This window comes from Dendropsophus ebraccatus, chromosome 12 (genome assembly GCF_027789765.1).
Source record: "Dendropsophus ebraccatus isolate aDenEbr1 chromosome 12, aDenEbr1.pat, whole genome shotgun sequence".
Lineage (NCBI taxonomy): Eukaryota > Metazoa > Chordata > Amphibia > Anura > Hylidae > Dendropsophus > Dendropsophus ebraccatus.
In genome coordinates, this window is record NC_091465.1 from 91,038,298 (window position 1) to 91,062,258 (window position 23,961).

The following is a 23,961-nucleotide window of genomic DNA, read 5'->3' on the forward strand; positions in this document are numbered from 1 at the left end:
AGGCGGGCAGCACCATGTGAGGTGAAACAGCGCAGGCGGGCAGCACCATGTGAGGTGAAACAGCGCAGGCGGGCAGCACCATGTGAGGTGAAACAGCGCAGGCGAGCAGCACCATGTGAGGTGAAACAGCGCAGGCGGGCAGCACCATGTGAGGTGAACCAGCGCAGGCGGGCAGCACCATGTGAGGTGAACCAGCGCAGGCGGGCAGCACCATGTGAGGTGAACCAGCGCAGGCGGGCAGCACCATGTGAGGTGAACCAGCGCAGGCGGGCAGCACCATGTGAGGTGAACCAGCGCAGGCGGGCAGCACCATGTGAGGTGAAACAGCGCAGACGGGCAGCACCATGTGAGGTGAAACAGCGCAGACGGGCAGCACCATGTGAGGTGAAACAGCGCAGACGGGCAGCACCATGTGAGGTGAAACAGCGCAGGCGGGCAGCACCATGTGAGGTGAACCAGCGCAGGCGGGCAGCACCATGTGAGGTGAACCAGCGCAGGCGGGCAGCACCTTGTGAGGTGAACCAGCGCAGGCGGGCAGCACCATGTGAGGTGAAACAGCGCAGGCGGGCAGCACCATGTGAGGTGAAACAGCGCAGACGGGCAGCACCATGTGAGGTGAAACAGCGCAGGCGGGCAGCACCATGTGAGGTAAACCAGCGCAGGCGGGCAGCACCATGTGAGGTGAAACAGCGCAGGCGGGCAGCACCATGTGAGGTGAACCAGCGCAGGCGGGCAGCACCATGTGAGGTGAAACAGCGCAGGCGGGCAGCACCATGTGAGGTGAAACAGCGCAGGCGGGCAGCACCATGTGAGGTGAAACAGCGCAGGCGGGCAGCACCATGTGAGGTGAAACAGCGCAGGCGGGCAGCACCATGTGAGGTGAACCAGCGCAGGCGGGCAGCACCATGTGAGGTGAACCAGCGCAGGCGGGCAGCACCATGTGAGGTGAAACAGCGCAGGCGGGCAGCACCATGTGAGGTGAAACAGCGCAGGCGGGCAGCACCATGTGAGGTAAACCAGCGCAGGCGGGCAGCACCATGTGAGGTGAAACAGCGCAGGCGGGCAGCACCATGTGAGGTGAACCAGCGCAGGCGGGCAGCACCATGTGAGGTGAACCAGCGCAGGCGGGCAGCACCATGTGAGGTGAACCAGCGCAGGCGGGCAGCACCATGTGAGGTAAACCAGCGCAGGCGGGCAGCACCATGTGAGGTGAAACAGCGCAGACGGGCAGCACCATGTGAGGTGAAATGGGGGTTAGGGGGGCAGTGCCACAGAGCAGACAGCCGGCCCACTGTAAGCCATCAGACATACATGCAGGCTAAACGCTCATCGTGAACCCGGCCTTATACTGCGGTGTTATTGGCTGATGGTTCAGCCTGGGGAGCGCTCCTTAAAGCTGGAACATGGCGATTTTGGCTGCGACACGGGTCATGTGACCGGAGATGGTTTAGAGATTGTCGCAGAATAGACAAGTAAACCCCAAGAGACAACGTCCGAGACCCCACCGTCTCGATAAATCCATCTCTGTCGCAGTCACCATTCACTGACCTGGGCTGCGTGTCACATGATGTCTGCGATGAACGCCCCATCACCTGCGCCCTGGCCAAAATCACTGCATAGCCCCAAAAACTCCCATTATAAAGTATATGGACAACCACTCCCAGCATCCCCTGCAGCTGCCAGTCCATACTGGGAGTTGTAGTCCAGGCACTAGGCTGGTGTGTAATAACAGTATTACATCTCACCTCGATGATCCCGTGGCTGATGGTCCCGTAGGGTTTGCGTCTGATGAGGAGTAGACTGATGATTATAACCATGGCCACGGCCACGGCCACCACCAGCAGGCCGATCAGGGCACCACGGTTAAACGTGACCAGGGTGTCGGGCTCCTGTGGGACAGAAAATCACCGGATTACTGGGCGTCTCCATGACAACGGGTGCCACCCAGCGCCTTACAGCAAATGTTACTGTGTCAGTAAATGGGAACCTTCTGCAGAGGGTTTGTAACAGGTGTTTGTGGTCCAGACAATCCTCTGCGTCCTGAACACATACACATTTCTCTGCTTCCGGTAGTTTGTTACACTGTATCAGGTAAGGTTTCTAGTCTGGATACAACTGTAACAAAACCACAGCTGTATTAGGTCTTATTGCACTGGCAGGAAGCAGGCAGTGCCACATGGTGTGTAGTGGTCACACTGGGTACTGCATCTCAGCGAACAGGGACTGTTCATGGCAAAGTGGGTGTCTGGGTGTGAGGAGGACGCCAGGTGGCCGTTTACCCGATCAGTCAGAGCATTACTCCCGGTGTCACCTGATCAGTCAGCGCATTACTCCCGATGTGACCTGATCAGTCAGCGCATTATTTGCGGTGTCACCCGATCAGTTCGCGCATTACTCCCTGTGTCACCCAAACAGTCAGCACATTATTCCCGGTGTCCCCCGATCAGTCAGCGCATTATTGCCGGTGTCACACGATCAGTTGGCGCATTACTCCCGGTGTCACCCGATCAGTCAGCACTTTATTACCGGTGTCACCCGATCAGTTGGCGCATTACTCCCGATGTCCCCCAATCAGTCAGCGCATTATTGCCAGTGTCACCCGATCAGTTGGCGCATTACTCCCGCTGTCACACGATCAGTCAGCGCATTACTCCCGGTTTCATCCGATCAGTTGTCGCATTACTCCTGGTGTCCCCCGATCAGTCAGTGCATTACTCCTGGTGCCACCTGATCAGTTTGCGCATTATTCCCGGTGTCACCTGATCAGTTCGCCCATTACTCCCGGTGTCACCTGAACAGTCACCGCACTACTCCTGGTGTCCCCCGATCAGTCAGCGCATTATTGCCAGTGTCACCCGATCAGTTGGCGCATTACTCCCGCTGTTACACGATCAGTCAGCGCATTACTCCTGGTGTCCCCCGATCAGTCAGTGCATTACTCCTGGTGTCCCCCGATCAGTTAGCGCATTACTCCTGGTGTCACCCGATCAGTCAGCGCATTATTGCCGATGTCACTCGATCAGTTGGCGCATTACTCCCGGTGTCACCCAATCAGTCAGCACTTTATTCCCGGTGTCACCCGATCAGTTGGCGCATTACTCCCGGTGTCACACGATCAGTCAGCGCATTACTCCCGGTGTCCCCCGATCAGTCAGTGCATTACTCCTGGTGTCACCTGATCAGTTTGCGCATTATTCCTGGTGTCACCTGATCAGTTCGCCCATTACTCCCGGTGTCACCTAAACAGTCACCGTATTACTCCTGGTGTCCCCCGATCAGTTCGCGCATTACTCCCGGTGTCATCTGATCAGTCAGCGCATTACTCCTGGTGTCCCCCGATCAGTTCGCGCATTACTCCCGGTGTCACCTGATCAGTCAGCACATTACTCCGGGTGACACCGGGAATAAAGTGCTGACTGATCGGGTGATACCAGGAGTATTGCGCTGACTGATCAGGTGACACCGGGAGTAATGCGCTGACTGATCGGGGACACCAGGAGTAATGCGACAACTGATCGGATGAAACCAGGAGTAATGCGCGAACTGATCGGGGGACACCAGGAGTAATGCGCCGACTGATCGGGTGACACCAGGAATAAAGTGCTGACTGATCGGGTGATACCAGATCAGTCGGCGCATTACTCCCGGTGTCACCCGATTAGTTGGCGCATTACTCCTGGTCTCCCCTGATCAGTTCACGCATTACTCCCGGTGTCACCTGATCAGTCAGCGCATTACTAATGGTGTCACCCGATCAGTACGCGCTTTACTCTCTGTGTCACCAGATCAGTCGGCGCATTACTCCCGGTGTCACGCGATCAGTCAGCACATTACTCCCAATGTCACCCGATCGGGTGACACCGGGAGTAATACACCAACTGATCGGGTGACATTGGGAGTAATGTGCTGACTGATCGCGTGACACCAGAAGTAATGCGCTGACTGATCGGGTGACACCGGGAGTAATACACCAACTGATCAGTCAGCGCATTACTTCTGGTGTCACGCGATCAGTCAGCACATTACTCCCAATGTCACCCGATCAGTTTGCGCATTACTCCCGGTGTCACCCGATCAGTCAGCGCATTACTCCCAGTGTCACCCGATCAGTCAGTGCATTACGCCCGGTGTCACCCGATCAGTTGGCGTATTACTCCCGGTGTCACCTGATCAGTTCGCGTATTATTCCCGATGTCACCTGATCAGTTCGCGCATTACTCCCGGTGTCACCCGATCAGTCAGTGCATTACTCCCGGTGTCACCTGATCAGTCGGCGCATTACTCCCGTTGTCACCCGATCAGTCGGCGCATTACTCCCGTTGTCACCCGATCAGTTGGCGTATTACTCCCGGTGTCACCTGATCAGTTCGCGTATTATTCCCGGTGTCACCTGATCAGTTCGCGCATTACTCCCAGTGTCACCCAATCAGTCAGTGCATTACTCCCGGTGTCACCCGATCAGTTGGTGTATTACTCCCGGTGTCACCCGATCAGTCAGCGCATTACTCCCGGTGTCACCCGATCAGTCAGCACATTACTCCCGGTGTCACCCGATCAGTAAGCGCATTATTCCCGGTGTCACCCGATCAGTCAGCGCATTACTCCCGGTGTCACCCGATCAGTAAGCGCATTATTGCCGGCGTCGCTCGATCAGTTTACGCATTATTTCCGGCGTCACCCGATCAGTCAGAGCATTACTCCTGGTGTCACCCGATCAGTTAGCGCATTACTCCCGGTGTCACCCGATCAGTCAGCGCATTACTCCCGGTGTCACCCGATCAGTCAGCGCATTACTCCCGGTGTCACCCGATCAGTCAGCGCATTACTCCCGGTGTCACCCGATCAGTCAGCGCATTACTCCCGGTGTCACCCGATCAGTCAGCGCATTACTCCTGGTGTCACCTGATCAGTCAGCGCATTACTCCCGGTGTCACCCGATCAGTCAGCGCATTACTCCCGGTGTCACCCGATCCAGTCAGCGCATTACTCCCGGTGTCACCCGATCAGTCAGCGCATTACTCCCGGTGTCACCCGATCAGTCAGCGCATTACTCCTGGTGGTGATGGCAATGAACCCTGTAATGCTCCATCTCTCCTGTGGTGGCGCTGCAGGGAAATGTGAACACTCACTGCCAGGTTATTCCACCGATTAAAGGGGTTGTCCAGGCGCAGGAAAACATGGTGGCTTTCTTCCAGACCCAGCATTGAAGGGAATGGAGTGTAATAGCACCCACAGCCTGCTGTCTTTCTATAATCCAGAATAACTCCAGCTGATCGCCAGGACCAGGCAGGTACTGAGGGATCAGGTTATTGTTAAACAACCCTTCTAACAAGTAGGGATTGTCACAAGTGAAAGATACCTTTAAAAGTAAGAGCTAATGCTATACTCAGGGCTGCCTGCAGGGGGTGCACTTACCAGTTCATCACGCTGGATGTCCTCGGACTGATAGTGCACCTGCTTTACTGACCCGTTATCCTGCATATAAGAGGGACACCATTAGTCATCCCCTATGGATTCTCTGTAGATTCTTTACAGATCTCATATGGATCCTCTATAGATCCCTTATAGATCCCATACTGATCTCATGAATCCTCTATAGATTCCATACAGATCTTTATAAATCCCAGAGCTCCTCTATAGATCCCACACAGATCCTCTGTATACCTTATATAGATCCCACACAGATCCTCTGTATACCTAATATAGATCCCATACAGATCCTCTGTATACCTAATATAGACCCCACACAGATCCTCTGTATACCTAATATAGACCCCACACAGATCCTCTGTATACCTAATATAGACCCCACACAGATCCTCTGTATACCTAATATAGACCCCACACAGATCCTCTGTATACCTAATATAGACCCCACACAGATCCTCTGTATACCTAATATAGATCCCATACAGATCCTCTGTATACCTAATATAGACCCCACACAGATCCTGTATAGATCCCACCTTACCTTCTGTCCAGGGAAGGTAATAGTCCGCTCACTGGGGGGAAAATCCGAGTACATGTCCCAGACAGCGGAGCCTGCGGAAACACAGGAGATCTCGTCATGGGGGGACACCCAGGATACTAAACCACTGATAGCAAACAGCACTGTCACCCATAGCAACCAGGGGTTTGATGTTGGCCATTCTGGATCGATCAGGGGTCTTAAGGTGGGCTGGGTGATGTCATGGCGGCCATGTGTCTCTCCGCTCTCTTGTAGCACTGGGTGATGTCATGGCGGCAATGTGTCTCTCCTGTTGCTCTGGGTGATGTCATGGCGGCCATGTGTCTCTCCGCTCTCCTGTAGCTCTGGGTGATGTCATGGCGGCCATGTGTCTCTCCTGTTGCTCTGGGTGATTTCATGGCGGCCATGTGTCTCTCCGCTCTCCTGTAGCTCTGGGTGATGTCATGGCGGCCATGTGTCTCTCCTGTTGCTCTGGTTGATGTCATGGCGGCCATGTGTCTCTCCTGTTGCTCAGGTTGATGTCATGGCGGCCATGTGTCTCTCCTGTTGCTCAGGTTGATGTCATGGCGGCCATGTGTCTCTCCTGTTGCTCAGGTTGATGTCATGGCGGCCATGTGTCTCTCCTGTTGCTCAGGTTGATGTCATGGCGGCCATGTGTCTCTCCTGTTGTTCTGGTTGATGTCATGGCGGCCATGTGTCTCTCCTGTTGCTCTGGTTGATGTCATGGCGGCCATGTGTCTCTCCTGTTGCTCTGGGTGATGTCATGGCGGCCATGTGTCTCTCCTGTTGCTCTGGGTGATGTCATGGCGGCCATGTGTCTCTCCTGTTGCTCTGGGTGATGTCATGGCGGCCATGTGTCTCTCCTGTTGCTCTGGTTGATGTCATGGCGGCCATGTGTCTCTCCTGTTGCTCAGGTTGATGTCATGGCGGCCATGTGTCTCTCCTGTTGCTCAGGTTGATGTCATGGCGGCCATGTGTCTCTCCTGTTGCTCTGGTTGATGTCATGGCGGCCATGTGTCTCTCCTGTTGCTCTGGTTGATGTCATGGCGGCCATGTGTCTCTCCTGTTGCTCTGGTTGATGTCATGGCGGCCATGTGTCTCTCCTGTTGCTCTGGGTGATGTCATGGCGGCCATGTGTCTCTCCTGTTGCTCTGGGTGATGTCATGGCGGCCATGTGTCTCTCCTGTTGCTCTGGTTGATGTCATGGCGGCCATGTGTCTCTCCTGTTGCTCTGGTTGATGTCATGGCGGCCATGTGTCTCTCCTGTTGCTCTGGGTGATGTCATGGCAGCCATGTGTCTCTCCTGTTGCTCTGGGTGATGTCATGGCGGCCATGTGTCTCTCCTGTTGCTCAGGTTGATGTCATGGCGGCCATGTGTCGGTTGATGTCATGGCGGCCATGTGTCTCTCCTGTTGTTCTGGTTGATGTCATGGCGGCCATGTGTCTCTCCTGTTGCTCTGGGTGATGTCATGGCGGCCATGTCTCTCCTGTTGCTCTGGGTGATGTCATGGCGGCCATGTGTCTCTCCTGTTGCTCTGGGTGATGTCATGGCGGCCATGTGTCTCTCCTGTTGTTCTGGTTAATGTCATGGCGGCCATGTGTCTCTCCTGTTGTTCTGGTTGATGTCATGGCGGCCATGTGTCTCTCCTGTTGTTCTGGTTAATGTCATGGCGGCCATGTGTCTCTCCTGTTGCTCTGGGTGATGTCATGGCGGCCATGTCTCTCCTGTTGCTCTGGGTGATGTCATGGCGGCCATGTGTCTCTCCTGTTGCTCTGGGTGATGTCATGGCGGCCATGTGTCTCTCCTGTTGCTCTGGTTGATGTCATGGCGGCCATGTGTCTCTTCTCTCTCCTTTATTTGCCTGACAGCATTACTAGTGAAAGTCCTGAGACAGCTATAAGGCAGCCATAATGGCTGTAACCCAGCTATAGGGAAGGGATTGAAGGGGTTGCTATGGACGACACTGCTGTACTCCTCCCCTAGATATTCCCCGGGGGCAGCCAGTCACTGACCTTTCCGTTCTGCCTGCGCGGAGTCTGAAGTGCCGTCCCCCAAAAGCCAAAGAGCAACAAGGAGGCAAAGCAGAAGAGAAAGAAGAAGAAGTCATAAGAGCCGAGAATCAGAGAGAAGACAAGACAAGAGTCCGGGGCCAAGACCACCAGACACGGGCACCAGACCTCACCCTCTCCTTGTGACGTCTCCGCAGAGTTCTGGGGGGGCAGTCTCATCTCGGGGTAATCACCGTCCTCATTCAGCTTCTTCTGTGTGGAGCTCAGGAGGTCGCTCGCCCCGACCCACTCTGTGCGCAGCCAGCCCTCTGCAAGCACCATAAAGCCCAGCATTACTGCCTGTATACAGCTACATTATATACCCCAGCACATGTGCCTGTAAACAGCTACATTACTTCCCTGTATACTTCAGCACTACTTCCTGTATACAATTAAATTACTGCCCCGACCCACTCCATGCACTGCTGGCTTTCTGCAAGCAACACAAGGCCCAGCGTTACTGCCCCGTATACCGCAGTATTGTCCCGTATACCACACCATTACTTCCTGTATATGAGGTGTCCCACCACAGGTATTTCCTAAGTCACACCTGTTGCAAAAGCTCTTAAAGCTTTTACTCAGAACTAAGTGGTGGTGATAAAGGTACTTATTAATTTCACCACTAGATGTCAGTGCTTTATATGGGAACTCATATATTGCACAGCTGTAGTGAACCAAGGGTTACTGTTTCTTCTGTATTATTTATTTTATTGTCCAGTGGAGATACTTCTTTATCTTCTGCTACTATTCTTCTTTCTCTTCGCACACATTTCTTTCCACTACTCACAGAGCCCCTTACATACCCCTGTAGGAAGTAGTCACTTGGTGGGAGGAATTGTAGCATTAGTTTCCCTCAGATTCTTGTGGGAGGAAGACACATACAGTAGGCATTCTCGGCTGTAGTTAAGCCAGCGCAGGTAACTACGCATTACATTACTCCACTGTATTCCGATGCATCATCCCCCATATACAGCTACATTACTGCCCCATATACTCCAGCACTATTGCCCCGGCTCACTCCGTCCAGCTCTCTGCACACACCACAAAGACCAGCGTTACTACTCCATATACTGCATCATCCTTCATACACCGCAGAGGCGCCCCCAGTATACCGCAACATTACTGCCTGTGTATACATGACGTCCATGAGATTTCCAGAGTGGTCGCTTAAAGGGGTACTCTGGCGGGGGGGGGGGGTCTGGGGAGGAGGTGGCTGAGGGAAATGACGTCCACTCACCTCCCTGGCTCCAGCGGCAGGTCCCGTATTGTGGCGCTCCGGTCCCCGGTTCCCGGCCGCCTCCTGGTGTCTGACGCGGGCCCAAGATGGTACGTCAGTCAGTGACAGAGGCGGGATCTGAGCGGACTTGAAACGGATCCCGCCTCTGTCACTGACTGGCTGAGCGGACCTGAGACGTCACGTCTTGGGCCCGCGTCAGACACCAGGAAGCGGCCAGGGACCGGAGCGCCGCGATATGGGACCCGCCGCTGGAATCGGGGAGGTGAGTGGATGTCGTTTCCCTCAGCCACCTCCTCCCCGATGTCAGGAAAAAAATGCCCCCCCCCCCCCGCCGGGCTACCCCTTTAACAGTTGCAGCAGTTGTCTGTCATATTGCAGCAGCTTCTTATGGTTCAACTGGTTCCACCAGCGCCTCCATCACCTGCGTTGCCGGTAGCATCTCCCCTATGGATGAATCTACACCTGACTCTGCCATCCAAATATGGAGGAGATCCCAAAATGCGCAGGGGTTTCATCTCAGTGTACCATGCACATTGAGCTCAGGAGGTTGTCAAGATTGCGAGTTTTGTCCTTCTTCGCCGCATGTTCCAGCTTGCACCAAATTTCCAGAAGACACCCCCCTTCATCCCTGCCAGTGTCCGAGGATCCCATGCAGGAGGAGAGAGTTCACCTTAGGGAGTAGTACTTGTGCCAGCCCTGACCACTTCCATCTGAACTGCCCACAGGGGCCAGGAAACCCAGGCACCTAGGCAATGTAAGAGAAGCCTTCCTAGGTGTGTACGCATCCTCTCTGTGCTTGTCTCTATCCGTAGTCATCTCTACACCCTCGACAGCAACACCACTCCACTGCCCTTCTGGATTCCGCATTACGCCTCCTTGGTTCAAAAGTGGCAACTTAAAGCGACTCTGTACCCACAATCTGTCCCCCCCAAACCGCTTGTACCTTCGGATAGCTGCTTTTAATCCAAGATCTGTCCTGGGGTCCGTTCGGCAGGTGATGCAGTTGTTGTCCTGAAAAAAACCTTTTAAACTTGCAGCCCTGTGCCCAATGGTCATGGCTTGGAGTATCTGTGCCCTAACTTTGCACCACCCCTCCTTCCCTCCTCCCCACCCTACTACACAGGTGCCTTAACGATCCAGCCCATGTGCCATGCTGACACAGGTGATGAATAGTAGACAATCTGCCTGGAGCATTCCTAATGATAAGGAGGGCAGGGAGGAGCGATGGAGGGGGTGTGCCAGCCTAATGCATACACAATCTAGGCCATAGCCGTTGGGCACAGGGCTGCCAGTTTAAAAATTGTTTTTTAGGACAATAACTGCATCACCTGCCAAACGGACCCCAGGACAGATCTTGGATTAAAAGCAGCTATCCGAAGGTACAAGGGGTTTGGGGGGGGGGGGGGGGTTTGGGGCGTCAGATTGTGGGTACAGAGTCGCTTTAAGCTTGTTCGATTGGCAAAAACCATTGACTATCTCACCGTCACAAGCAAATCCCTGAGTGAGGTTGTCCACTTCCAAACGGAACCCGTGACCCTCCTGGTGGGAGCGCCACAAAAGAGGTGATCACTTTTTATGTATTGCCTCGCTCCTCTTCAGCAATCCTGTTGGGTCTCCTTGGCTGCAGCTCCATTAAAGGGGGTACTCCAGCGGGGGGTCGGGGGGGGGGGGGGCTGAGGGAAACGACGTCCACTCACCTTCCCGGTCCCAGCGGCAGGTCCCGCATCGCGGCGCTCCGGTCCCCGGTCGCTTTCTGGTGTCTGACGCGGGCCCGAGATGATACGGACTTGAAACGGATCAGTCACTGACTGGCTGAGCGGACCTGAGACGTCACGTCTAGGGCCCGCGTCAGACACCAGGAATCGGCCGGGGACTGGAGCGCCGTGATACGGGACCCACCGCTGGAACCGGGGAGGTGAGTGGATGTTGTTTCCCTCAGCCACCTCCTCCCCGATCCCAGGGAAAAAATGCCCCCCCGCTGGAGTACCCCTTTAACCCCTGTCTGCAGACTTCTCACAGCCGATCCTCTTTGCCACTGCTGGACTCTTCTAAGCCATTGCCAGGTTCCTCAGCCCAGTACCAGGATTTTGTGGACATGTTTTCTGAGAAGCAAGCTGACAAACCACCACCTCATCAGTCATACAATTGCCCCATAGACCTTCCTGCCACTACTGCCCCTCGTGGTAGAGTGTATCCACTCTCCGTCCTGGAATCGGAGGCTATGTCTGCCTACATTAAGGAAAATCTGCAGAAAGTCTCCATCCACAAGTCCACCTCTCCAGTGGCTGCCGGCTTCTTCTTTGCACAGAAGGATGATGGATATCCTTGCTTCACTATCAGGGTCACAGTGAAGAACCAATATCCAATTGCCCTTGATCTCAAAGTTGTTCGTCCATCTTCATGGAGCCCGGATCTTTAGTAAACTGGATTACAATCTAATTTGAATACGTGAATGTGACGAATGAAAGACTGCCTCCAATGCCAGGGATAGGCTTTTTGAATAGCTGGTATTGCCCTTCGGGTTATACAGGAATTGACATCTGAGGTGTCCTCTACTTGTGTGTCCTTGTGTATCTACATGACATCCTGATTTATTCTCCATATCCGCAGACCAATGTGGGTCATGTACGGTAATTACTGCGACGATTAAAGGTTAGTTGGAGAAGCTTTCACACCAGCATCAGACCAACGTTCCTTATCTTGGGTACATGATCTCGGCTGTCGCTGTTCCCTAATGGCCACGCCTGTTGGACTGGGTTTTGCAACTATTATCTGCAGTTTATTTCCCAGTTTTGCACCCTGGTTGTGCCGATTGTGGCCCTGACCAAGAACAATGCTAACCCCAAACAATGGCAAGATGAAGCTCATCCTTTTCTAGGTAGAACTTTGCCTTCACCACTGGCGTTTGTCTCTGAGCTGGATGCTTCCTATGTTTGTGTGGGTGCAGTTCTTACCCAGAAGGAATCTTTGGGGAAGATTAGAACGTGTGGCTTCTTCTCCAAGACATGGTGCTCTTACTGGTGCACAGATTTAAAGGGCCAGTGCGCCCTTAATTGGTTAACACCAAAACACCTTCCCACTATAAATGCGCCTATATGTGCGCCTGTCCTGACTTTCCTTGTTGAAGTCCCTGCTCTGCTAACCCTCAGCATAGTGGTCCCAGCTTCCCTGCCCGTGGTTCCTGCGGTGTTCCTGGCTGCTGTCCTGCCTACGTGTCTCCAGCTGCACCTCACCCGCCACTGCTAGCAAACCAAACCAGGAATAGCAACCTAAGGGGTCGCCTGCCACAGCAGGCAGGGGCTGGTGGAGGCAAGTGGCCCTTTAGACTCTGCTCTCTGGTGCTGTTTAAGCCATCGATAGCGTGTGGGGGTGCTGTACGTGTACCCTGTGTACCATGTGGGGGTGCTGTACGTGTACCCTGTGTACTGTGGGGGTGCTGTACGTGTACCCTGTGTACTGTGGGGGTGCTGTACGTGTACCCTGTGTACTGTGGGGGTGCTGTACGTGTACCCTGTGTACTGTGGGGGTGCTGTACGTGTATCCTGTGTACCATGTGGGGGTGCTGTACGTGTACCCCATGTACTGTGGGGGTGCTGTACATGTACCCCGTGTACTGTGGGGGTGCTGTACATGTACCCTGTGTACTGTGGGGGTGCTGTACGTGTACCCTGTGTACTGTGGGGGTGCTGTACGTGTACCCTGTGTACTGTGGGGGTGCTGTACGTGTACCCTGTGTACTGTAGGGGTGCTGTAGTGTACCCCGTGTACTGTGGGGGTGCTGTACGTGTACCCTATGTACCATGTGGGGATGCTGTACGTGTACCCTGTGTACCATGTGGGGGTGCTGTACGTGTACCCCGTGTACTGTGGGGGTGCTGTACATGTACCCTGTGTACCATGTGGGGGTGCTGTACGTGTACCCTGTGTACCATGTGGGGGTGCTGTACGTGTACCCTGTGTACCATGTGGGGGTGCTGTACGTGTACCCTATGTACCATGTGGGGGTGCTGTACGTGTACCCTATGTACCATGTGGGGGTGCTGTACATGTATGTGGGGGTGCTGTACATGTATGTGTGGGGGTGCTGTACATGTATGTGGGGGTGCTGTACATGTATGTGTGGGGGTGCTGTACATGTATGTGGGGGTGCTGTACATGTATGTGGGGGGTGCTGTACATGTATGTGTGGGGGTGCTGTACATGTATGTGTGGGGGTGCTGTACATGTATGTGGGGGGTGCTGTACATGTATGTGTGGGGGTGCTGTACATGTATGTGGGGGTGCTGTACACATATGATGTGCGGGGTGCTGTACATGTATGTGTGGGGGTGCTGTACATGTATGTGTGGGGGTGCTGTACATGTATGTGTGGGGGTGCTGTACACATACGGTGTCGGGGTGCTGTACATGTATGTGGGGGTGCTGTACACATATGATGTGTGGGGTGCTGTACACATATGATGTGCGGGGTGCTGTACATGTATGTGGGGGGTGCTGTACATGTATGTGTGGGGGTGCTGTACATGTATGTGGGGGTGCTGTACACATATGATGTGTGGGGTGCTGTACACATATGATGTGCGGGGTGCTGTACATGTATGTGGGGGGTGCTGTACATGTATGTGTGGGGGTGCTGTACACATATGATGTGCGGGGTGCTGTACACATACGGTGTCGGGGTGCTGTACATGTATGTGGGGGTGCTGTACATGTATGTGTGGGGGGTGCTGTACATGTATGTGTGGGGGGTGCTGTACATGTATGTGTGGGGGTGCTGTACACATATGATGTGCGGGGTGCTGTACACATACAGTGTCGGGGTGCTGTACACATATGATGTGCGGGGTGCTGTACACATACGGTGTCGGGGTGCTGTATGTGTACTGAGCCGGCACTCACCGATCTGCTCTCGTAGCTCGGGCGTCAGCTGCGGGTTGCGGTACAGCAGGGACAGGGATTGGTTGACTCGCTCCTCGATGACCCGGAGATGTGTCAGAACCTGAAGAAGAGACGGCAGCACAATAAGAGACAGCAGAGAAGACGACCGGCTGATAACTGAGACAAAAGAACGCTGGGCTGCTACCTGGAACTGGATGGTCTCGGCTCTGTCGGGCTCGGCACTGCTGACATGCTGGTAATGACGCACTGTATGGCGTTGATCCTTCTGCTCGGCGTGGATGTATTTCTTCAGAGCCAGAAAAACCTTCTCCGCCTGCACAAGAGAGACACAAGATTGTGGTATATCCGAGAAGATCACTGAAGACCGAAGGGGCAGGGGGAGGAGCTTACATCAAGGGGCGTGGTCTGTACGCTTGCCAAGTAGTTCTCCAGTGCGGCCCTACGGTTATCATTGAGAGCTGCGACCACCCGACCAAGATGAGTCTCCACCAGGCGCTGGCGCTGAGCCGAGATCTGACTCTCCAGGGTCTGCAGGATGGACTGGAAGTGCTGCAGAGAGAAGGACCACCGGAGGTTAGATACACCACCCTACAGAGTGTATCGCATGACACATGATTGTAGGCTCAGAGACACAGAGAAGCAAACAGTATAAGGCACAATAATCGAGACACCTGATCCGTTAAGACACAGCCCCGCCCCTGCACTTTGTAACCCGATCTGTAATCACACAGCCCCGCCCCCTGCACTGTGTAACCTGATCTGTAATCACACAGCCCCGCCCCCTGCACTTTGTAACCCGATCTGTAATCACACAGCCCCGCCCCCTGCACTGTGTAACCTTATCTGTAATCACACAGCCCCGCCCCCTGCACTGTGTAACCTTATCTGTAGTCACACAGCCCCACCCCCTGCACTATGTCACCTGATCAATAATCACACAGCCCCGCCCCTGCACTGTGTAACCTTATCTGTAATCACACAGCCCCGCCCCCTGCACTGTGTAACCCGATCTGTAATCACACAGCCCCGCCCCCTGCACTGTGTAACCTGATCTGTAATCACACAGCCCCGCCCCCTGCACTGTGTAACCTGATCTGTAATCACACAGCCCCGCCCCCTGCACTGTGTAACCTGATCTGTAATCACACAGCCCCGCCCCCTGCACTGTGTAACCCGAGCTGTAATCACACAGCCCCGCCCCCTGCACTGTGTAACCTGATCTGTAATCACACAGCCCCGCCCCCTGCACTGTGTAACCTTATCTGAAATCACACAGCCCCGCCCCCTGCACTGTGTAACCTGATCTGTAATCACACAGCCCCGCCCCCTGCACTGTGTAACCTGATCTGTAATCACACAGCCCCGCCCCCTGCACTGTGTAACCTGATCTGTAATCACACAGCCCCGCCCCCTGCACTGTGTAACCTGATCTGTAATCACACAGCCCCGCCCCCTGCACGGTGTAACCTGATCTGTAATCACACAGCCCCGCCCCTGCACTTTGTAACCCGATCTGTAATCACACAGCCCCGCCCCTGCACTTTGTAACCCGATCTGTAATCACACAGCCCCGCCCCCTGCACTGTGTAACCTTATCTGTAATCACACAGCCCCGCCCCCTGCACTGTGTAACCCGATCTGTAATCACACAGCCCCGCCCCCTGCACGGTGTAACCTGATCTGTAATCACACAGCCCCGCCCCCTGCACTGTGTAACCTTATCTGTAATCACACAGCCCCGTCCCCTGCACTGTGTAACCTGATCTGTAATCACACAGCCCCGCCCCTGCGCTGTGTAACCTGATCTATAATCACATAGCCCCACCCCTAAGCTGTGTAACCTGATCTGTAATCACATAGCCCCGCCCCTGCGCTGTGTAACCTGTTCTGTAATCACACAGCCCCGCCCCCTGCACTGTGTAACCTGTTCTGTAATCACACAGCCCCGTCCCCTGCACTGTGTAACCTTATCTGTAATCACACAGCCCCGCCCCCTGCACTGTGTAACCTTATCTGTAATCACACAGCCCCGTCCCCTGCACTTTGTAACCTTATCTGTAATCACACAGCCCCGCCCCCTGCACTGTGTAACCTGATCTGTAATCACACAGCCCCGCCCCCTGCACTGTGCAACCTTATCTGTAATCACACAGCCCCGCCCCCTGCACTATGTAACACGATCTGTAATCACACAGCCCCGCCCCCTGCACTGTCACCTGATCTGTTCTCACACAGCCCCGCCCCCTGCGCTGTGTAACCTTATCTGTAATCACACAGCCCCGCCCCCTGCACTATGTCACCTGATCTGTAATCACACAGCCCCGCCCCCTGCACTATGTCACCTGATCTGTAATCACACAGCCCCGCCCCCTGCACTGTGTAACCTTATCTGTAGTCACACAGCCCCGCCCCCTGCACTGTCACCTGATCAATAATCACACAGCCTCGCCCCCAGCGCTCTAACCCAATCCGTTATCACAGCCCCGCCCCTGCGCTGTGTAACCTGATCTATAATCACAGCCCGCCCCTGCGCTGTGTAACCTGATCTGTAATCACATAGCCCCGCCCCTGCGCTGTGTAACCTGATCTGTAATCACACAACCCCGCCCCTGCGCTGTGTAACCTGATCTGTAATCACATAGCCCCGCCCCTGCGCTGTGTAACCTGATCTGTAATCACATAGTCCCGCCCCTGCGCTGTGTAACCTGATCTGTAATCACATAGCCCCGCCCCTGCGCTGTGTAACCTGATCTGTAATCACATAGCCCCGCCCCTGCGCTGTGTAACCTGATCTGTAATCACATAGCCCCGCCCCTGCGCTGTGTAACCTGATCAATAATCACAGCCCGCCCCTGCGCTGTGTAACCTTATCTGTAATCACATAGCCCCGCCCCTGCGCTGTGTAACCTGATCTGTAATCACACAGCCCTGCCCCTGCGCTGTGTAACCTGATCTGTAATCACATAGCCCCGCCCCTGCGCTGTGTAACCTGATCTGTAATCACATAGCCCCGCCCCTGCGCTGTGTAACCTGATCAATAATCACAGCCCGCCCCTGCGCTGTGTAACCTTATCTGTAATCACATAGCCCTGCCCCTGCGCTGTGTAACCTGATCTGTAATCACATAGCCCCGCCCCTGCACTGTGTAACCCGATCTGTAATCACATAGCCCCGCCCCTGCACTGTGTAACCTGATCTGTAATCACACAGCCCCGCCCCTGCGCTGTGTAACCTTATCTGTAATCACATAGCCCCGCCCCTGCACTGTGTAACCAGATCAATAATCACACAGCCCCGCCCCTGCTCTGTGTAACCAGATCAATAATCACACAGCCCCGCCCCTCCGCTGTGTAACCTGATCTATAATAACCAATGGCAGTCTTTTGGCACCACGCCCCCACGCCCCGCTCAAGACCGCTGGACAGGGCTGCTTCCCCGCTCGCTGCTGCCATCAGAACTGTAACTATGAGCACTCGTAATGAGCGCTCATAGTTACATGCAGCAGCACTGACAGGGCGGGAGACATTGGCTCCCTTCCTGTCAGTCACTCTTGTGGCTGCAGAAAGTGTTTTCCCTGCGGTCACAAGTGGCCGCTCTGTCCTTGTGGTGTCGGTGCTGCAGTGACATCACTGGAGCATCGGCGCCAGGACAAGGGGAGGGCGGCCTCTTGTGATCGCAGGGAAAACCCTTCCTGCGGCCACAAGAGTGAAGAGAAGAGGAGACGCCCGGAGCCAGGTGAGTATAAGTGTTTGTTTTATTGTGTTATATACTATAGGGGAGGGGGAGCACACAGGGGTCTGTTTAACTGGGGGAGCGCACATCGGGGGTCTATATAAATGGGGGGAGCACACAGGGGGGCTATATAACAGGTGGAGCACACAGGGGGGCTATATATAACTGGGGGAGCACACAGGGGGGCTATAGAGTACTGGGGCTTCACAGAGGGGTCTATATACTACTGTGGGCAGCACACAGGGGGTCTTTAAACTACTTGGGGCAGCAGAATGGGGTCTATATACAACTTGGAGAGCACACAGGAGGTCTATATCCAAGAGGGGAAGCACACGGGGGGGCTATATACTACTGGGGGAGCACAATGGGGGTCTATATACTACTGGTGGAGCACACAGGGGTCTATATACTACTGGGGGAACATACAGGGGGTCTATATACTACTGGTGAGGAACACAGGTGGTCTATATACTGCTGGGGGCAGCACACAGGGGGTCTATATATAACTGGGGGAGCACACAGGGGTCTGTATACTACTGGGGCAGCACACAAGGGGTCTATATAATACTGGTGGGGCACACAGAGGGGCCAATATACTACTGGGGGAACCACACAGAGGGTTAATATACAACTGGAGGAGCACACAGGGGTCTATATCCAAGTGGGGGAGCACACAGTAGGTCTATATCCAAGTGGGGAAGCACACAGGGGGGCTATATACTAGTGGGGGAGCACACAGGGGGGCTATATACTAGTGGGGGAGCACACAGGGGGTATATACAACTGGGGGCAGCACACAGTGGGTATATACGACTTGGGGCAGCACACAGGGGGTCTATATACAACTGGGGCAGCACACAGGAGGTCTATATACTTCTGGGGGAGCACACGGGGGGGCTATATATAACTGGGGGAACACACAAGGGTCTATATACTACTGGGGGAAGCACACAAGGGGTATATACTACTGGGGGGCAGGACACAAGGGGTATATACTATTGGGGGAAGCACACGAGGAGTATATATTACTGGTGGTAGTGCACAAGGGGTATATACTACTGGGGGCAGCACACAGCGTTCTATTGTTGTGGAGCACATGTTGAGGGGGAGGGGGCCAGACATAACTTCGCTTGGGGCCCCAGAAATGCCAAGACCGCCCCTGATAATCACGCAGCCCCGCCCCTGCACTGTGTAACCTGACCATTAATCACACTACCCCACCCCCTGCGCTGTCACCTGATCAGTTATCACACAGCCTCGCCCCCAGTGCTCTAACCCAATCCGTTATCACAGCCCCGCCCCTGCGCTGTGTAACCTGATATGTAATCACATAGCCCCGCCCCTGCGCTGTGTAACCTGATCAATAATCACACAGCCCCACCCCTGCGCTGTGTAACCAGATCAATAATCACACAGCCCCGCCCCTGCGCTGTGTAACCTGATCTATAATCACGCTGCCCCGCCCCTGCACTGTGTAACCAGATCTATAATCACACAGCCCCGCCCCTGCACTGTGTAACCTTATCTGTAATCACACAGCCCCACCCCTGCGCTGTGTAACCTGATCTATAATCACGCTGCCCCGCCCCCTGCACTGTGTAACCTTATCTGTAATCACATAGCCCCGCCCCTGCTCTGTGTAACCTGATCTATAATCACGCTGCCCCGCCCCTGCACTGTGTAACCTGATCTGTAATCACATAGCCCCGCCCCTGCTCTGTGTAACCTGATCTATAATCGCGCTGCCCCGCCCCTGCGCTGTGTAACCTGATCTGTAATCACATAGCCCCGCCCCTGCACTGTGTAACCTGATCTGTAATCACATAGCCCCGCCCCTGCACTGTGTAACCAGATCTATAATCACATAGCCCCGCCCCTACGCTGTGTAACCTGATCTGTAATCACATAGCCCCGCCCCTAAGCTGTGTAACCTGTTCTGTAATCACACAGCCCCGCCCCTGCACTGTGTAACCTGATCTGTAATCACACAACCCCGCCCCCTGCACTGTGTAACCTGATCTGTAATCACACAGCCCCGCCCCTGCGCTGTGTAACCTGTTCTGTAATCACACAGCCCCGCCCCTGCGCTGTGTAACCTGTTCTGTAATCACATAGCCCCGCCCCTGCGCTGTGATGGGCTGTACGGTTCCACCTGTTGTTATGTTATCTCCTGCACTCAGTGGTAACGTGACCTACGGCACAGCCGGCGCTCTCAGGGATCTGCAGGATAAAGGGCGCTCACATCTGTCTGTCATGACGGTTTTCTCCGCTAATGGCTGAGAAGTCGGATATCATCAGGGATTGTCTGCTGCTCCAAGTGTGTGTGTGTGTGTGTGTGTGTGTGTGTGTGTGTGTGTGTGTGTGTGTGGGCAGTAAATATTTCTATCACCATCAGCCGGATTACTACTGGCAGTGCCCAGAAATACGGATTAGAGAGAGATATAGCAGAGCTCAGTGTGTTGTATCACACAGCAGAGTCAGATCACAGGTCATCACAATGACAGTCAGCTCTGCTGCATCTGTACATATACTGAACAAGTCCCTCATGGCTCTAGGCAGGAGGGGACCTCCACTATCCAACCAGCCATTATGGGTCCTCCACCAGTCTCCCAACCAGCCCTGATGAGACCTCCACCATCCTTATAGCCTCCCAATCATTCATGATGGATCCTCCACCATCCTTATAGCCTCCCAATCATTCATGATGGATGCTCCACCATCCTTATAGCCTCCCAATCATTCATGATGGATCCTCCACCATCCTTACAGCCTCCCAATCATTCATGATGGATCCTCCACCATCCTTATAGCCTCCCAATCATTCATGATGGATCCTCCACCATCCTTACAGCCTCCCAATCATTCATGATGGATCCTCCACCATCCTTACAGCCTCCCAATCATTCATGATGGATCCTCCACCATCCTTATAGCCTCCCAACCATTCATTATGGGACCTCCATCTGCCTCTCAACAAGTCTCCTAACAAGCCATGAAGGTACCTCCACCATCCCACCAGCCATGATGGGATCTCCTCCATCCCACCAGTCTCCCAACCAGCCACGATGGGACCTCCACCATTCTACAAGTCTCCCAACCAGTCATGATGGGACTCCCAACAGCCTCCCAACCATTCATGATGGGACCTCCACCATCCCAGCAGCCTCCTTACCAGCCATGATGAGACCTCCACCAGCCTCCCAAGGATTCATGAAGGGACCTCCACCAGCCTCCCAAGAATTCATGATGGGACCTCCACCAGCCTCCTAACACTTCATGATGGTTCCATCGAGAGACCATTAGTCTATGCTGCAGTCTCTATGGGACATCAGCTAACTCTAAGGTTGGGACACCACACATACTGGTGGGTCTCACCACATTGTTGATTGGCCCCCCACATCCTGGGAGCCTTAGGACTTGATGAATCATCTCCCACCCTCATCTGGAACACAATAGAACAACCAGCAGCCATCGTAGTGTTCCTAGTTGATGGGAGCCGCCATCCTAGTGTTCATCATCAGGACCCCACAGCTTGGCTTCTCATCTTATTTATGGCTCACTGATAAGACGCCTCAGCTTCAACACGGGAGATGTTGAGTGTAAGAGTCCAGCATTCATACTGGTAGAGCTGGGGTGTAAACATAATAAGATATTACGCTTCTCTGTTAGTCAGCGACTACATACCTCATTGAGGGCCTGGCGGTCAGACTTGGGTAGATTCTTGGCCTGGTTGTCGGCCTCCGCCCATTCCTTCATAACCTGGAAGACCAAGGCTGAGGTTACCGCCACAATCCATGGCCACTTACTGACAATTTTCTGGCACAGTGTAACAGAACAGATGCAGTGTTGTCAATCTCACCTCATTGATCTGCTTCATACGTCTCTCCTCCAGCTCCATTTTTGCTCGCAGGAAGTTGGCGTGTTCAGATCCATCTCGCGGTGACTCAAAGTAGATGTCTACACCGTCGGTGGGACGAGAAACTGCGGAACACAAAGGTCACCGGCTTTTATTTCCCTTTCCTGCTTTTATTATTAATGATGCAAAATAAGAGTGACGGAAAGTCAGGAACATATAGTGAGCTCTAAAGAGAGAGGTACCTACATAATACTACCATACTGTGCTCATATAATACTGCCACAGCCCTATATAATACTGCCACAGCCCTACATAATACTACCATACTGTGCTCATATAATACTGCCACATACCTACATAATACTACCATACTGTGCTCATATAATACTGCCACATACCTACATAATACTACCATACTGTGCTCATATAATACTGCCACATACCTACATAATACTACCATACTGTGCTCATATAATACTGCCACATACCTACATAATACTACCATACTGTGCTCATATAATACTGCCACACACCTACATAATACTACCATACTGTGCTCATATAATACTGCCACATACCTACATAATACTACCATACTGTGCTCATATATTACCACCACACACCTACATAATACTACCATACTGTGCTCATATATTACCACCACACACCTATATAATACTACCATACTGTGCTCATATAATACTGCCACACACCTACATAATACTACCATACTGTGCTCATATAATACTGCCACAGCCCTACATAATACTACCATACTGTGCTCATATATTACCTCCACACACCTACATAATACTACCATACTGTGCTCATATAATACTGCCACACACCTACATAATACTACCATACTGTGCTCATATAATACTGACACACAACTACATAATACTTCCATACTGTGCTCATATAATACTGCCACATACCTACATAATACTACCATACTGTGCTCATATAATACTGCCACACACCTACATAATACTACCATACTGTGCTTATAAAATACTGCCACACACCTACATAATACTACCATACTGTACTTAAATACTACCACACACCTATATAATACTACCATACTGTGCTTATATAATACTACCACACACCTACATAATACTACCATACTGTGCTCATATATTACCATCACACACCTACATAATACTACCATACTGTGGCCATATAACACTGCCACACACCTACATAATACTACCATACTGTGCTCATATAATACTGCCACACACCTACATAATACTACCATACTGTGCTCATATAATACTGCCACACACCTACATAATACTACCATACTGTGCTCATATAATACTGCCACACACCTACATAATACTACCATACTGTGCTCATATAATACTGCCACACACCTACATAATACTACCATACTGTGCTCATATAATACTGCCACACACCTACATAATACTACCATACTGTGCTCATATAATACTGCCACACACCTACATAATACTACCATACTGTGCTCATATAATACTGCCACACCTACATAATACTACCATATTGTGCTCATATAATACTGCCACACCTACATAATACTACCATACTGTGCTCATATAATACTGCCACACACCTATATAATACTACCATACTGTGCTCATATAATACTGCCACCACATACCTACATAATACTACCATACTGTGCTCATATATTACCATCACACACCTACATAATACTACCATACTGTGCTCATATAACACTGACGCATACCTACATAATACTACCAAACTGTGGTCATATAATACTGCCACATACCTACATAATACTACCATACTGTGCTCATATATTACCACCACACACCTATATAATACTTCCATACTGTGCTCATATACATAGGAGCCTCTGCTATATGGTCAGCGGGTGATTACACCCACAATGGAAGGAAATAGGTGTATCGGGCAGTGCCTGACCTTTGACCTCTGGGGGCAGGGCAGGTACCAGCGTCTGACCTTTGACCTCTGGGGGCAGAGTGGGCGCGCTGCTGGTCGTCTCCTCCTCTTCTCCATTTCCCACAAAGTAATCGTCCCATACTGGTGGGTGCTGGTCCTCGCTGGCCCCGGCCGCCTCCTCTCCACCATCATCAATGAGGTCACCATTATCATCCTCAATCTCCACATCATCCCTGATAGGAAGAAGCCAGTCAGAAACAGCGCCCCCTGGTGGACATAGGACTAGTGTCCTCTATA

At 53.0% G+C, this 23,961-nt stretch overlaps 1 protein-coding gene across 5 annotated transcripts in view; it reads right to left on the reverse strand.

Moving 5' to 3' along the window:
* The window catches only part of APLP1 (amyloid beta precursor like protein 1), an 88,801-nt gene that overhangs the window by 26,654 nt on the left and 38,186 nt on the right, over positions 1-23,961 (reverse strand). For 3 of the 5 annotated variants that reach the window (XM_069948869.1, XM_069948867.1, XM_069948865.1), the window contains exons 6-16: positions 23,686-23,897; positions 21,745-21,866; positions 21,570-21,644; positions 14,544-14,702; positions 14,338-14,466; positions 14,154-14,253; positions 8,152-8,286; positions 7,982-8,005; positions 5,972-6,042; positions 5,416-5,475; positions 1,746-1,889 (exon numbers count right to left, since the gene is read on the reverse strand). In XM_069948869.1, coding sequence (XP_069804970.1) covers positions 1,746-1,889; positions 5,416-5,475; positions 5,972-6,042; positions 7,982-8,005; positions 8,152-8,286; positions 14,154-14,253; positions 14,338-14,466; positions 14,544-14,702; positions 21,570-21,644; positions 21,745-21,866; positions 23,686-23,897 — 1,231 coding nt within the window. The remainder of the gene's footprint in view (positions 1-1,745; positions 1,890-5,415; positions 5,476-5,971; positions 6,043-7,981; positions 8,006-8,151; positions 8,287-14,153; positions 14,254-14,337; positions 14,467-14,543; positions 14,703-21,569; positions 21,645-21,744; positions 21,867-23,685; positions 23,898-23,961) is intronic. The other 2 variants (XM_069948868.1, XM_069948866.1) reach the window with 2 other exon arrangements.